Here is a 16,287-nt window from a genome sequence, read left to right as displayed (position 1 = left end):
TAAACCCAATTTCATATTTAATTAAGGGCTTTTATACTGTGTTGGATTACTTTAATGCCACTTTTAATGTATGTATGTATTAAAACATTCTGCATGGTTATGTCAAATTTGCTAGTCATTATCATAAACTTTGAACCTCAATAATCTTTTCTTCATCATGAGAAAATTTTTAAGTATGAAATTGTATGAATTGTTGAGTCTGAAATTGTATGAAGTCCTGGCAACTTTTTTATGCAAATGAGGGAGTATCAGTGGGTCACCACCTTCTATCTAGTATGGGAGTGGAGATAACTCTGGGCTCATTTTCTTTTATAAGTCATACTGAAATGATTATCATGTTTATACATAGAGATTAATACATGGCCTTTTCCATATCAGCCCGAGACGGAGTCCAGGTGCTTATATGGGTCGAGGGATGATACCCAGGCTGATATGGAAAAAGCTATGTATTAATCGCTTTATCATATACTTCCAATAATAGTTTTATGTAAATAAACTCATCATAGATACCAGGACTAAATAAGGCAAATACACAAATGCAATAACTAAAACAGTCAAAAACTTTATAAAGAAGTTAAATTATGAATCAAATATACTATAACTGTCCAACAACAGCATCACTACCTCCATATATATGTATCGTAACATTTCCTATATAGAGTCATTTTGAAACATTGAAAATTTGGAAGAGTTTTATGATCATTATTACTCCATGTTTGTTGTACTATAAAATGATTCTTAATTGTCAATGGCATTTGTTAGCAAGTACTAAACTGGGGACAAAATTTCCCGTAAATTTTGACGTCGTCATAAAAAATATCTGACGTCACAATGGAAAAGTAAACAATTGATACCAGAAACACCGGAAGTAGCTTGCAAGAGAAGCACTGTTATGGGTTTTTGCACGAAAAGCCCCTGATATGGGTTATCAGCCCGGGCTGATATGGGTTATCAGGCCGGGTGGGAAATTATGGCTTGTGTACTTCCGCTCATTACACATATGCAAAAGCTATCATATCAATGCTAAGTATATGATAAAAAATAATTGATACAAAATCTTGATATGTGGGTTAAAAACTTTTGTATTATCACTTGTTATGATTACTTTGCACTAAGTTGAAATGTGCTATATCTAAGAACATTGTAGAAATGATAGATATTGAAACTAATATTTAGTTTCTAATTACCAGGTTTCATAAAATTGAGAATGGATTCAATGGAAATGAGGAATGTGTCAAAGATACAACAACCCGACCATAAAAAAAAACAACAGCAGAAGGTCACCAACAGGTCTTCAATGTAGCAAGAAATTCCAGCACCCGAAAGGCGTCCTTCAGCTGGCCCCTAAACAAATATATACTAGTTCAGTGATAATGAACTCCATACTAATTTCCAAATTGTACACAAGAAACTAAAATGAAAATAATACAAGACTAACAAAGGCCAGAGGCTGCTGACTTGGGACAGGCGCAAAAATGTGGTGGGGTTAAACATTTTTATGAGATCTCAACCCTTTCCTATACCTCTAGCCAATATAGAAAAGTAAACACATAATAATACGCACATTAAAATTCATGTATATATCACTGAGTATCCCACAACGTAAGATGTTGCTCACAGTATAATGCTGATTGCAGTCAGTGTACCAAAATTCTGAGCACTTAAAGCAAGTGACAAAGGAATGCAACTGGAAAATTTGAAGAAGAAAAAAAAGTACTATAACTGCAGATTTTTTTTAATGTAACTGTTCTATCTTTGTTCCTGTCATCATAATCCATGTGTAGACACAATTGTTTGTTTAACATTTTTTTTTGTCTTGACAAACTGAAAGGGGCCCCTTGAGTGAAATTTGGTATTGTAAATAGAAATTGTAGTTTTATAACCAATTGTACTTAAAAAAAGGCTTAAAGGATCCATTTTTTTTAATTGGTATTCCCTTCAATCCAGTTTTTCATTTCTGGATTAGTAAGGGTTACATTTTGTTATCAGGTTACTGTGTCAATCACAATTATGTGTCCACACTTACATTTGGTGTGCCTGCACTTGTTCATCTTTCCAATATTTTTATACTATCATGATTCATATTTATAATTTTAGTTCAGGGTAAAAATTAATTATTTTATAAGAAACAATACAATTCTTATTCAACTTTCATACAAGCTATTCAAATGTGAATGGGCATTTATATGTTTTGCAATTGTTTGTTTTTGTTACTCTAATTTTTGATAGATCTATTCACTGTATGCAAAATTTGTGCAGAATTGTTTCTGTTGTGAACACAAAATACAACGTTTATTAAAATATTTTTTTGCAAATATATTAATAAATTTATTTTATCATGAACCCCACATTTCTTGTTGTAAAGAGGGGTTTCTCATTAATGCATAATTTTAAAACCTAATCACAGTTGAAGCCTGTAGAAATATATGTAATATATTTGTTTAAGGGGAAGATGCTTTAGAATAAGACTTCAAGCGTTTGAAGCTTTCCAGTATTATATAAAATTGTTTTATACCTGCTGTGTTTTTTTTAGTAAGAACCTTCTAAATGTTTTGTGTGCCTTGTGTAAAAACAGTACATATTTTAATAAAAAAAACAACAACATGTAAATATATATATAGATTGTCTTTTGTAAGCTTTTACATTTTGTCATCAAAAGGAACTAAGAGAAAGAGGATATATAGCTTTCACACAAAAAGAAGTAATGGCTTTGTCTTGTCTGTTGATGTGATTCGATATGGATTTCAAGTCCCTAAATATAGGTGTCAACATCATTTTTAACTAGAAATATGCATCTCTTTAGGATTATTTGCCATTTAAAACCTATTATGTAAACTGGATCACATTTTCTTGAAATAGTTTTAGATTTAAACTTTGTATTCAGTTGATTTTTCTTTCTTGGTAACTTTTAGGAGGTAAATCTACAATATTTGGCATTTAGAATTCTAGAACAAGGAACTTCTCCTTTCCCTGGTTTCAGGCCTCCAATTGTCTATAAAAAATATAAACAAAAGTACCAAACTCTAAGGCAAATTAAAAAAAGGGAGTAAAGTAAGTCTATAGAACTGGAGAAAATCAAATGCTTAACTTTATGGATTTTTAGCTAGTTGGTCCTCCTACTTGTAGGACAGTTGTTTTGTAGTTCTTTTTTATTTGATGAATAGGGTATGCAACCCAAACAAACATAATAGAAAGGAAAGGGCAATAAGTAGGATGCAGCAGCCAGCATGTCAACATATATAACAGCCATAGTAACTGATTCAAAAAAGTTAACAAACATACAGATAAAACTGTCAGGGCAGGGAAGCAACATAGAAAAGGCTTTTGTAGTTGATGGTATATAAATTACTGCAAAACATTATTTTATATACCATTTTGCAATGATTTGGATACAGCAACTAAAACTGTGTAACAAATATGAAAGACGCACAACTACAAATGACTTAAAAATTCAAACAAATGAACAATGTTTGCACCTGTTCAAAAATAGGAATCTTATGTACTGTACAGTAGTTGTCGTTTGTTTATGTAGTTCATACATGTTTTTCGCTTCACATTTTTAAGTTGGTTTTCCTGTTTGAATGGTTTTACATTACTAAGTTTTGGGGCCCTTTATAGCTTGCTGTTCGGTGTGAGTCATGGCTCTGTGTTGAAGGCCGTACCTTGACCTATAATGGTTTACTTTTATAAATTGTTATTTAGATTGAGAGCTGTCTCATTGGCACTCATACCACATCTTCCTATATCTATAAACACATTGTTTTGATATTTCTTCATTTAAGAAACATTATAAAAAAATGATGATGGCTGAATGGAGTGAAGAAGTGTTATTTATACCCGAGACACATATAAACATATGTCTCTGACTAATTAGGATATAGGAAGGTGTGGTATGAGTGTCAATGAGAAACTCCATCCAACCACAATTTATAAAAGTAAACCATTATAGGTCAAGGTACGGTCTTCATCACAGAGGCTTGGGTCACACCAAACAGCAATCTATAAAGGGTCCCAACAAATTACTAGTGTAAAACCATTCAAACCGGAAAACCAAATGTCTAATCTATATAAACCCACTCAAGTTATTTATGAAAAACGGCAAAGATAAAGAGTAAATGATGAAGAGTTATTCAATATTTTGAGTTTTCCATTGATATTTAAAATAAAATCAACCATTGCTTGCATCCTTTGTGACTACCATTAATAGAAAGCGGAAGATGTGGTTATATATTTATGTCATGGTGTTGTCAATTTGTCTTCAACATATGTGTTTGACAATCCCATTGGTTCATGTAACTTCTACCTTTCTCTTATCAATTCACAACATAAAAAAATCACTTCACACTCATGAAAATGCTAAAACAAAGGAACACCAAATTTATAACTATTCTTCATATCACTGCTACAATTATTCATCATGAAGCAAAATTCCTCACCTCGAAGCAAATTCAAATGACCCTCACACACAGTAGGCAGTTGTCTCAGAAAAACAAATTCCTATATACCTTAATATAATGTTATATTTAGCAATGTCACTAGCACTATTCAGTCTGTTTACAGATAATCACTTTACTGATGGACTGTTTGTCTCTTTGGACATCACCAGCACGGTACTATTACATTGTAATTAGCTTGAAAATACGGATATATACTTACTTAGATTTGATGTTTCAAATTTTTTGTCATTATTCTTATTTAGAGTAATGTCTCCCCCAGCCTTGACCCCTTGCCCGACTTGGATTACTTTTTGTGTCAATTTTGGTTTTGACAACTCTTTAATTCTGATAGTAATTTTCAAATATTTTGACTTCGAAAGGAAATACGATCAGGTGCAGTAAAATTAGTATCTTTAGTGTAATTACTACCATGCACGGTAGTAATTCCTCGGCTGGCAGGGAGGGTATCACTAGCACAGTAGCAAGTGATTTGGTACTCGCATGAAACTAAGAATATTGTGTTATTGAAATTGATTGACGAAATGCGGTGCTTGTGCATCTAGTCCAATGGTTATCAAAGGTACCAGGCTTTATAATGTTTTACGCCAAACGCGCCTTTCATATACATAAGAATCATCAGTGACGCTCAGATAAAAAAATGTTTGAAAGCCAAAACAAGTACAAAGTTGAAGAGCATTGAGGATCGAAAATTCCAAAAAGTTGTGCCAAAAACGGCTAAGGTAATATATGCCTGGGATAAGCAAATCCTTCATATTTTGAATGATGTAAAAGCAATGTTCAAAATACTTTATATGGCAACCAACATTTGCCTAGAAATAGTACTATAGCCTGATTTAAGCTGTCCAAAAGCTGTTTCAAAAGTATCATGATAAAAAGCATTTTACCATATAAAATTACTAATGAAATGTTTGCATGCCATCTAATTGAAAATTAGGTATCGTCAACATTTTCAAGAATTCATACATAAAAGGAGTGTGTCTCTCCGTGTATATTCGAAGAAATTTGCCCTGAAAGAAAGAAGATGATGTTTACTTTTGGACTTGCCTTCTTTCAACTGATGGTTTATATGGCTACAGCCGACTGCAGTCCAAAACTTGGTATGTTGGTTATCTAACTTTTAAGATGTTGTATTTTAAAACCGTATCAGTTGTTCGAATATTTGATATATATAGCAATAATGTTTATATTTCAGCTGATACATCTCCCCCGCTAAGGAACCCATTCTTCTACCGGAAGGGCCTTGTTGGCTTGTTGAAAAGATAATTTCCCGTCCCTTTTTTTTTTTATACCTACACCTCAATTACCAGTTGCACTCAAAATTTCTGTCCTTCATGGCAGTAAAACAACCTTTGGTTAATGTTACTTATTTAGTTACTCTCTATAGACACCATTATTTAATGTGTTCTCTACCTAATCATGCATTAAAACTTACCGTATGCAGTCAAAATCCAATAGTCAACTTATGTATTTGAGTGTTTTACATAAAATATACATCATGATATGATAGCATTACTCCCAGTTGCTCAGTTTTTTTTATTTCTATGTTGTCATTTGTGTACTATTTTTTTTCTGTTTGTCTTTTCGACCATGCCGTTGTCAGGTTATCGTTTACTTTTGGTATCTTTTGCCTGTCTTTTCCAAGAAGTTTTACTGATAAAAAATACCTAATTTGAATGTAAATTCAAAGTTCATAAAATTGACAAAGATGAGACTTTACCAGTATACGGAACTAATGGAAAACAAGCCTCATATTCCTGCCTTAGTACAGATAAAATTAACTTATAGGCTTTATGATAAAATAAAGCCATCTTTCCATGTTCTGATTGTGAATGAATGGAGATCTTTTTGTATTTTTTATGCATGCAGATAATGCAGTAGTTGAAGACCTTTTGACGATGCTTGTTAAATTTAAAGGATCAGGTAAGTTTTTCACAGGATTTTTGTTTTTACATGAGATGGCCTTAAATAAAGAGGGGGATGCAGATTTGGTAAATTTATGCATTAATAAATTCAAAAAAACATACGTAATTCGCGTTTCTGCTTTTTAATCACATTTATATCCTATTTAATATTATGAATATTATACAACATGATTTAAAGGATAAATCTTATCTGAAAAAAAGCTTGTAGTTCCACAAGTCCAAGGAGAAAAGTGAAATTAAATACAAAGACAGGATCTCGATTGTTGTTGTTGGTCTTTTAAAACATTTTATACCATCATTTCGATCGTTGATAGATTTTTAGGAACTATTTGGTGTTAATGGTCTTGAGCTTTTGTGATCAACATTCTGGGTTATTTGTTAGCCTTAAGTTCATTTATACCATATAAACATAACTTGCTTGTTATTAGGAAATATATCAAAGCAGATTGAAACTCAATTCAGATAAAAAGTTAAGATAAAAAAGACAAGTCAAGTCTAACTACAATATTTAATTGGCATAGATTACTCAAGCAGCATTTAAGTTGGAACTACGACCACATGTTAAATTGCTTTTCCTCTTGGGGTCGAATTCATTGTTGAATTTTGTCATTGTGCTTGGATACGTGTTATTAAGTTTAGAATTTTTCAACAACAAGAAACTCACGTTTCTGTCTACTCGATTTATGTGATTCAAACACCGGTAAAGTCCCAGTCACACTGTCACGTTTCAAGAGCTACGTACGTTTTACTACGTTTTGAAAGCGTAGCAAAACGGGAATATACGTAACGAAGTGTATCGAAACGTACTGATCCTTTCTTCAAAACGGGACCTGTCTAGTATGTTTCGAAAATTCAACAACAAACGTAGCGAAAATAGAAACAAAGTACAATCGTGTAAATACGTATCAAAGCTTAGCGGAACGTAACAAAACGTGCTAACTATGTATCGAAACGTATCAATGTGTGGTGGAAACGTGGGTCTAAACGTACTAGTACGTAGTAAATGATAAGAACGTAATACAAACCTAGTAAACCATAGTTTTCAAAATAGCGCCACATTTTTTATCATTACGTAGTTGAAACGTAAAATTTTAAAACGGAATAGAACGTGACAGTGTGACTGGGTGTTAACTTAATAAATGTATTGTTTATACACGCTAATGGTACAATTATCCAAAATATATATTTAAAATTATCTTTTTACAAAAGCAGTGTATACAATCATTGGTGTTCAATCTTGTTTTTTATTTTCATTCAGATAATGGAAACACCAGCAAGTGGAGAGATATTCCTGCCTTTACTGCATCCTTATCAGATGTAAAGAATATTAATGCCAAAGAAATCGTGAAGTTTGATAAAGTTTGGACAAACAATGGAAATCACTATGATCCTAACACGGGTATTTTCATAGCTCCAAGAGAAGGACTGTATCATGTTTCCACAACACTCATGTCAGTATCTGGAAAAACATTGTATGCTCACATTTGCCTCAATGAATCAAGGATAGTTGGTCTGTTTCCTGGAACTGGCTATAGTGAAGCTACTGCTAACATTGTGTTACATCTAAAGAAAGGTGACAAAGTTACAGTGAGAGGTTCTGGAAACCATCCCTATCTATACAGCAGTTCTGTCCACTACAGTATGTTCTCAGCCTATCTTATAGCGTAATGAATGCACACAAAAATAATCAATTTTACTTTTCATTAAACAAAAAACAAAAACTAAATATTTTAGTTTGCTCCAAAATCATTTGAAATGACGATATTTTTTGGCCTAGCAACAGTAGTCACAACTTCGAAACTGACATTGTTTCTTGTATATCCGTTTTCAGCGGTCCTGATGGAAATTAATCTTAAAAAAATCCTACTCGCGCTTAAATATATATTAAGCGTTCATTTTCATAGAGTATAGGAGCGATACGTTTGCTTGTGGACTATTATTTTCTGGAGGTATCATCAAGTCAGCAGTTAGTACTTTTGTAGTAGCAGTGTTTATAGCAAACCTTTCTTAAATTATGACATTTATAAAGTGTTGTTTTCAGTTTTTGCACAGAAACATGTATATTGTTGAATAAAAGGTAAAATCACAAAAATACTAAACTCCGAGGAGAATTAAACGCTAAAAAGTCTATAATGCACATGGCAAAATTGAACGCTCACATACATGAAACGAATAGATAACAACTGTCATATTACTGACTTGTTACAGACAATCTCTGATGATAAAAAATGGTGGATTTAACCTGGTTTTATAGCTAGTTAAACCTCTCACTTGAATGATAGTCGCATCAATTTGACAAATTTCATTATATTGACAACGATGCTTTAACAAAATAAACAGACATAATATTTAGGTAAAAATGTCAAAAATAGGGTAGCAATAAGATAATAAAATGTAGTCTAATTGCTAGTGACACAACTGTGAAAAAGAGTGCAAATGAACCACTTATATAATAAACTCATCGTAAATACCAGAAGAGAAATTTTCTATTTGCGCCAGAAGCGCGTTTCTTCTACAAAAGACTCACCAGTGACGCTTGAATAAAAAAAAGCTAAACAAGGCAAAAAAAAGTACTAAGTTGAAGGGCATTGAGGACCAAAGATTCCTAAAAGTTTTGACAAATACAGCTAATGTTATCTTTTCCTAAAAGAGAAGCCTAAGTATTTAAACATTTAAAGCGTATAGGTCATCCTACTGTTTTCAACACTGAGAATTAAAAATACCTTATACTGTGGATTCTTTGTCATTTGATCGATACAAATTATGATTCCTAGTGTTGTTTTACCTATTCAAATTTATTTTGTGGTTAGTCACTACTTCGGTGTTGACATGTATATCAGTGATATATATGGTCATTCTTATAAATTTACTGTTTACAAAAGTATAAATTATTCTAAATACTAAGAATGTTCTTATCCCAGACAGATAACTTTAGCCATATTTGGCACAATTTATTGGAATTTTGGGTCGTTAATGGTCGTCAACTTTGTGTGGTTTTCTTAACTATATAATATATATATTGATCCGCGCGTCACTGATGAGTCTTATCATTATGTAGACAAAACGTATTAAATATTAGCCTAGTACCTCTAATTAATATTAGCATGTCGTAATGCTCTATTGTCAGTATTATTAATTTGTGTACTTCTCTGTTCTTAATGTTCTTCCATTTATTTTTATTTTAGTTATGTAATGTTATCATTTTAATGTTATATTTAACATTGCAATTAAAGCGGGAGGTTTGGCTAGCCACAAAACCAGTTTCAACCCACCATTTTTCTTTAAATGTCCTCTACCAAGTCAGGGAAAATGACAATTGTTATCATATAGTTCGTTTCTCTGTGTATTGTATTGTCGTTCATATTTTTGTTGCACGTAAGCGTTTCTGTTGTTTTCCTTGTTTTTCTTCTTATATTTGACTTGTTTCCCTCAGTTTTAATTTGTAACCCGGATTTCTCTTCTCTCAATTGATTGACGACTTTCAAACAGCGGTATACTACTGTTGCCTTTATTTGCCTTTATTTAGCAGCACAAATCACGAATCTTAACGATCTTACAGACACATATTCCCGTCTCGTAATAACGTGAGTATACACAAGTTTGTAAAATAAATTGCCCTCTCTGATTGGTATTATATTGTTTCGTGTATAACCTAATATAATGTTCTTCAATTTTGTAAAGTTACCAATATCTGGTTTACTGTTTACGAAAATTTGCTTTGACAATTATCTTGACTTTCATCTAGAAATCTACAATGAGGGTTAGTTGAAAACAAAACTTGACGATCAAAGAGATGATTTCACCTTTGGAACTTTCCATTTCTATGTAGCAACATTTTAGCAGTACCTGCATACTGAGTTTGCATGCACAACAAATGGAAGTTTTCAACGACCTTGGCTGGCTCTACAGCCATTGTACGGTCGGTTTGCATGTATGCGTGTTATATACTTAATGATTTCGTTGATAGAGGGCTTTTGCTCACAAGGAAGCTAGTGAAACCAAGTGTTCTTAGTGGTGAAGATGAAATCATCCCTTCGTACGTTTTACGGACGCCATCACGAGTTGGTTTACCGTTTTTGAATAAACATTTCTCAATTGATAGCGGTTATGATTTGAACTACCCTATTTTTCCAATATGAGAAATCATATGACATGACGAATTATACTTATTACGGGTTATACTGACATGAAAAACACGACAGGTACGCAGGAGCAGGAGCAGGAGCAGGAGCAGCCTAGCCTTTCAAATAACCACAGATCACTTTCAGTTTTTAGTGGGGTTCGCATTTCTCAGTCTTTAGTTTTCTACGGGTTTCGTTTTTTGTGTGTGTGTACTACTAGTATCGTTTGTTTGATTGTATTTTTCTGTTTTAGCCATGGCGTTGTCTGTTTATTTTCAACAGAGTTTAAATGTGCCTCTGTTATCTTTTGACTCTCTATTAGGAAACAAAGACACCCTGAAATTTCATTACACATCTTTAAAAGTGTCTCTAAAGTAAGTGTTTTCAAATTTCATAAATTTATTCAGAAGAATAATAAACACAGCACACATGAACTTACGGAATCTCATAAACTCCAAAGGAGTGATCCCGGTCGGGTCGACTGGGTACTTTAGCATCTACTGTTATCCACACATCATCCGCAATGCCACTCATAATCATAATGATACATGATTATTAATATTATCCGATGAAACACAGCTGTTGACTGTTTCTTCCTTCAAAAATGTATCCCTAAATTACCAAAACATTATCTAAAACTATATCTTTGAATATATTTCAAATTGAAACTTTTATAAACAATCTACGATATTTCTTATAATTTTATGCTATTGCTTTTGGTTTCATGTTTTTTATTCAGACCTTTATACAGTGTACGTTTTCACAAGTAAAAACACTGATAAATTAGTTTTGGATCGAACATTGTCTTGAATTGTTGTCTAAAATCCAATTTTTTACCTGTAATTTAAACATTTGTCCTTTTAGGTCTTCTGTTATCAATCCGTACTCATGTACTTCTTTTTGAAGTTTTCCTATTTCATCCTTTCTCTTTTCTTCCTTTAACTTTTCATTTTTTAAAGACCGGTTGTATTCATAAGACAGAAATAATATAGATACTCCATAAACTAGAAATTCCCCAAGCAGTGTGGTTCCTAAATTCATTGCTTCATCTGTAGACAATGGTTCTATTGGTGTTTGTCTACCAAAGCCAAGTAATTTCCTTTGTGATGTGAAATCCATTGAATGATACTCTGAAAATGATCCAATAGAATTATGAAGAAAACTCTCAAATAATTAAGTGCAAGATTTTAAGGATCCTTTGTTGTTTACTTGGAACAAGATTCTTATGACATCTATCAAAAATAATATTTCAGTCTAAAATTGTTTTTCATATATTTTAAATATCAATTGAATATATTTCCTGTCAATACAAATTTTCACTACAACAGACATTTTATTGGATAGCTATTTAATTCTCTGCAAAACATAAAAACATTTACTCTTGCTTATTGTTTTCAGAGAGATAATTGAATCATATAAAACAAAAGAAGATTGGTATGATAGCCAATGAGACCATTCTCCACAAGAGACCAAATGGCACAAAAATTTACAAATTAAGAACTATGTTACTCATTAAAAAAAAACTATGTTGATTGGATGGAGCAGGGGATTATTTTTTTTATAAGAATTGTATGTTCATAAAACTTTGTTATGCCTATTCCACTTTAATGCATTAGAGTATTGAAAATTCATATTTTATTTACACTTTATAAGAACTGATATATGATTTTTTCTTATTATCTTTTGACTATTTTTTTTATCAAAAGATGTGGTCTCTATTGTGTGTTTCTAAACAATACAGCTGCAAAATTACAACAATACAATATTTGATAGTTTTAATTTTTTGAAGTACAGAAATTTATCGCTATTTTGTGCATTTTTCCTCTGAATTTTTTTTGGTGATAATTTTTCATATCATGCTACTCGCTTGAGATGGAAAGTTATCGCTAAAAACTAAGCAGGCATGTGGCGTTGCTAACGAAATTGACAAGGTCTTCATAGGTAAAATAGCGATAAACTGATTATCATTGGTCATCTCAACTCGATTGCCTTTCTCGCTATCGCCGTCCCAGCTCAACCGAGAAAATTAATCTCGTTGAGATGATCAACGATAATCTATAAGTATATACGGTACATATTGTCCGTGTTTGATAATATTCATATCTGTTTTAACAGCTTTCCAACGTAAGTATTGTCGTTGTATTCTAAGATATATAATCTCTGCAGAGACATATATTGTCAAAATTCCTTTTTTTTGTGCGAACAAATTTGCTAAATAATGTAATTGCATTTTTTTCAACATAACTGTCTGTTATGAATGATAGCATAATCAGTGTAACCTATGTTATTCGACATACATTTGTGGACCAGGAAAAAAATGTTGGATTAAGCAGGGTCACGGAGTAGTCAGGTTTTTTTCCTGCAAGGATACGCATTTGGGACCATAGAAAATGTGTCGGTTAAAGCAGGATGCTGGAATACCTACGACAGGTTTCGGATTAGGCAAGTTACACTGTACCACAAATCTAAGTCAACTGTCACTTTTTGTTTCATTTTTGCTCCAATCATTTCCAAAAAGTGTGGATGCAAAAAGTTGATATCAATAACGACAAAAAACAGTTAATGCCACCTCGTTTGTTTTGTGGTAGTACACTTGCCTCGATTGCGTGTATTTGAGTTATAATCGTTCCCCGTAGAGTCAATAGTTATCAAAAGCACCAGGATTATAATTTAGTACGCCAGACGCGCGTTTCGTCTACACAAGACTCATCAGTGACGCTTATATCAAAATATTTATAAAGCCAAACAAGTAAAAAGTTGAAAGCAGTGAGGATCCAAAATTCCAAAAAATTGTGCCAAATACGGCTAAGGTAATCTATGTCTGGGATAAGAAAATCCTTAGTTTTTCGAAAAATTTAAAGTTTGGTAAACAGGAAATTTGTAAACAAAAAGACCACATTATTGATATTCATGTCAACAGCGAAGTGTTGACTACTTGGTTGGTGATACCCTCGGGGATGAAACGTCAGTGGTGCAGATAGTTATCAAAAGTACCAGTCAAACTATTAACTTAGAAATTGGCATTTGCTGCTGATCCTCTAAAGCTGTGAGCAAATAAAGGCAACAGTAGTATAAAGCTCTTCAAAAGTCACAAATCTTTTGAGAGGAAACTTATTGGGGTTAAAAAACTAAAACCGAGGGAATTACATTAAAAAAAACGGAACAAAAAAAACCCAAAAAAAACCCACCTAAAGTGCAACAAAAACAAAACGGCAACATACATATATCGACCTATTTGAAAACAACTGCCATATTCATGACTTGGTACGGGACATTTTAAGAAAAAAAAATGGTGTTGAACCTATTTTAATGGTTAGCCAAACCTTCCACTTTTATGGCAATGTTACAAGATGCATACTTTATATGACATGATTAGCAATAACTGATTAGCCTAGAGTCAAAATAAGATCAGTTCTGATATTGTGGAATGTCTTCTAGCGGACAGGTACGTTGTTAAAAAGCCCGAATCATTCTCAGTTTACTTTTTTAAACAGCCCGTATAAATTCCTTGGAGACAGTAGTCTAAAAGCACAACATAAGAACGAACTGCATGAATCATTTGTAAAAGGTTTAGTAAATAGTCACTTGTCTCTTTGGCTTACATACAACATATTTTCACTAGTTATCAATTTTGACCTGCACCTTATGCTATCATCTTTATCTTAGCAGATCTTAAGAAACAGAAAATAAAAAGGTAAAGAAAGTGTAGTCTTTCAGACAATTTCGTATTGTTTAGACAGTTTCCATGCAGTTATCATAGATCTGTTCACTCTATGTGTAGTAGTTACTGTTGATTTACCATCATCAACATCCTACTCAATTGTCTGGAAAGTTTCTGAATACTAACTAAATTTACCACCCCTTCACTGCTTTTAAATTTATTAAATTGTCCGTTAACCAGAAAACCGTTTGTTTTCAACTTGTGACCTTTTTTTTTACCCTATTTGCTTGACGATTATAACCTTTCCCCTTCCCCAAAGCAATTATCATCCCTTTGTAATATTAAAACTTGGTGTATAATTTCAGAGAGATTTATACACTGAAACACAAGTTATTGACTGAAACTAAAAAAATGCTTATTTTGGTCCCTTTTTTAGCCCCAAATTCCTACACATTTTGTACCATAACCCCCAAAATCAATCGAAACCTTCTAGCTGTCAGAGCAATTGAAATACTTATTCACAAGTTGATTTCCTGAATGTAAAAAAAATGCTTGTTTTGGCCCCCTAATTCGAAAACGGTAGGGACCATCAACCCCAAAATCAACCCTAACCTTCCTTTTGAGGAATAAAACCTTTTCATTAAATTTCATGGAGATCCATTCACTTAACTGTTTATAAAATTTGAATTTTTTTTTAAATACTAAGGACTTTCTACCTCAGGCATAGATTACCGTAGCTGTATTTGGCAACACTTTTAGGAATTTTGGATCTCAATTCTCTTCAACTTCGTAAATCATTTTGGCTTTTTATAACTGTTTTAGATTCGAGCGTCACTGATGAGTCTTTTGTAGACGAAACGCGCGTCTGGCGTATTTATAAAATTTAGTCCTGGTATCTATGATGAGTTTATTTAAACTAAAGTAATTTTCCGGACACCAAATGTGTCTTCGGACGACGACATCATATCATTATATATATACGAACGCAAAATTTGTTTGCGGTCGTATAAAAACCCCGGGAAAATTTCAAAACGGAAAGTTTATAATTAATAGCTTAGATACATCAATATGAATGTAAGAACAGAGAAAGAAATATTCAGACATCTTATCCTATTAATATCTTATTTTAAATTGATAATATATATTCCTTGGCCTATTGACAGGAAAAGCCACATCTATGACGTACACATATATCTGTGAAAAGATTTTCCTTCATTATTTTTTGTTGGACTGAAATAGTTAGTTGGGATAGTTTCATCCCAAAAGAGCTGACATTTTGCACAGATAAACAACTATATACACTCTTGCCCTTTATTAATTTTTGGAAAGTGAAATTAGACGTTCTATTTATAAACTTTAAAATAAGTAAACGTAAATGAATGGCTATTACATAATTCTTACTTTGTGCGATCAAAACAATAACTGAACCAAATTTTGGATGACGCGCTGCTGATACAGTAAGTCTGTGTACAACTGGTCTTGAAGACAGTCTGATAAATAAACTAACCAATTTAACTATTGGTAACACCATATTTTCGTCGTCTGCATTGGGATGGAACGGAAGTATTTAATTTCCGTGAAGTTTAACTTGTTATTCCGGTTTTAAATGAGAAAGTATGATAATAAACATTTTAATGTCATCTACTGTTGGATCGATGATTTAAAAGTAATACGTTAGTCAAATGGATACAAAAAAATAATTTAAAAAAAAACTGGTACATCGGTTTTAGTCAGATTTAGCCTAAGATGGATTTTGATATTTTTTTTAGGTTATGTTTGATCATAAAGTTTCTCATCGTTTCAGTTCTTATAAATCCTTGGCTTTCAAATATTTGATTTGAACTTTCCTGATTAAGGTAAATCCAGAAAAGCGCTTCGAACGCATGCAATTTATATAACGTGTTGTTCAAATTTATATCGTACCTTAATTGTTAATTATTACTGGTACGAGTTGAATATCTATGTAACCAAAATGGCTTAACTCATAAGTCTGAACTACTAGTACTAGTAAAAATGGTTGAAATGAGAATGACAGATTTTAAACATCAACTACTTAATCATTTCTTGAATTTTTTATGACGATTTGTGAAAAGAGCATATCCAGGCTGAAGCACTGACGTTTTAGC

General features: G+C 32.5%; 2 protein-coding genes across 3 annotated transcripts; one reads left to right on the top strand and one right to left on the bottom strand.

The window, feature by feature from the left end:
* Nucleotides 1-5,435: 5,435 nt before the first annotated feature.
* Nucleotides 5,436-8,088, top strand: LOC139516530 (complement C1q-like protein 3). Its single transcript, XM_071306697.1, has 3 exons — nt 5,436-5,554; nt 6,324-6,377; nt 7,638-8,088. The coding sequence occupies exons 1-3, from the start codon at nt 5,479-5,481 to the stop codon at nt 8,045-8,047; spliced, it is 540 nt and encodes a 179-aa protein (XP_071162798.1). The 5' UTR covers nt 5,436-5,478; the 3' UTR covers nt 8,048-8,088.
* On the bottom strand, nt 7,825-15,851 carry LOC139516532 (optic atrophy 3 protein homolog). 2 transcript variants are annotated; one of them, XR_011662980.1, is made up of 3 exons: nt 15,563-15,851; nt 10,940-11,630; nt 7,825-7,942 (listed from the first exon to the last, which is right to left on the bottom strand). XR_011662980.1 is itself a non-coding variant. In XM_071306698.1 (3 exons), the coding sequence occupies exons 1-3, from the start codon at nt 15,690-15,692 to the stop codon at nt 11,062-11,064; spliced, it is 474 nt and encodes a 157-aa protein (XP_071162799.1). In that variant the 5' UTR covers nt 15,693-15,851; the 3' UTR covers nt 10,882-11,061. The 2 variants fall into 2 exon arrangements, 1 of the variants encoding a protein (XP_071162799.1); XM_071306698.1 differs by lacking the exon at nt 7,825-7,942 and having other exon boundaries at nt 10,882-11,112; nt 11,338-11,630.
* Nucleotides 15,852-16,287: the final 436 nt, after the last annotated feature.

Source organism: Mytilus edulis, chromosome 3, assembly GCF_963676685.1.
Source record: "Mytilus edulis chromosome 3, xbMytEdul2.2, whole genome shotgun sequence".
NCBI classification, from domain to species: Eukaryota; Metazoa; Mollusca; class Bivalvia; order Mytilida; family Mytilidae; genus Mytilus; species Mytilus edulis.
Note: the sequence above shows the minus strand (reverse complement) of the source record. Positions and strands in the feature narration are given on the sequence as shown.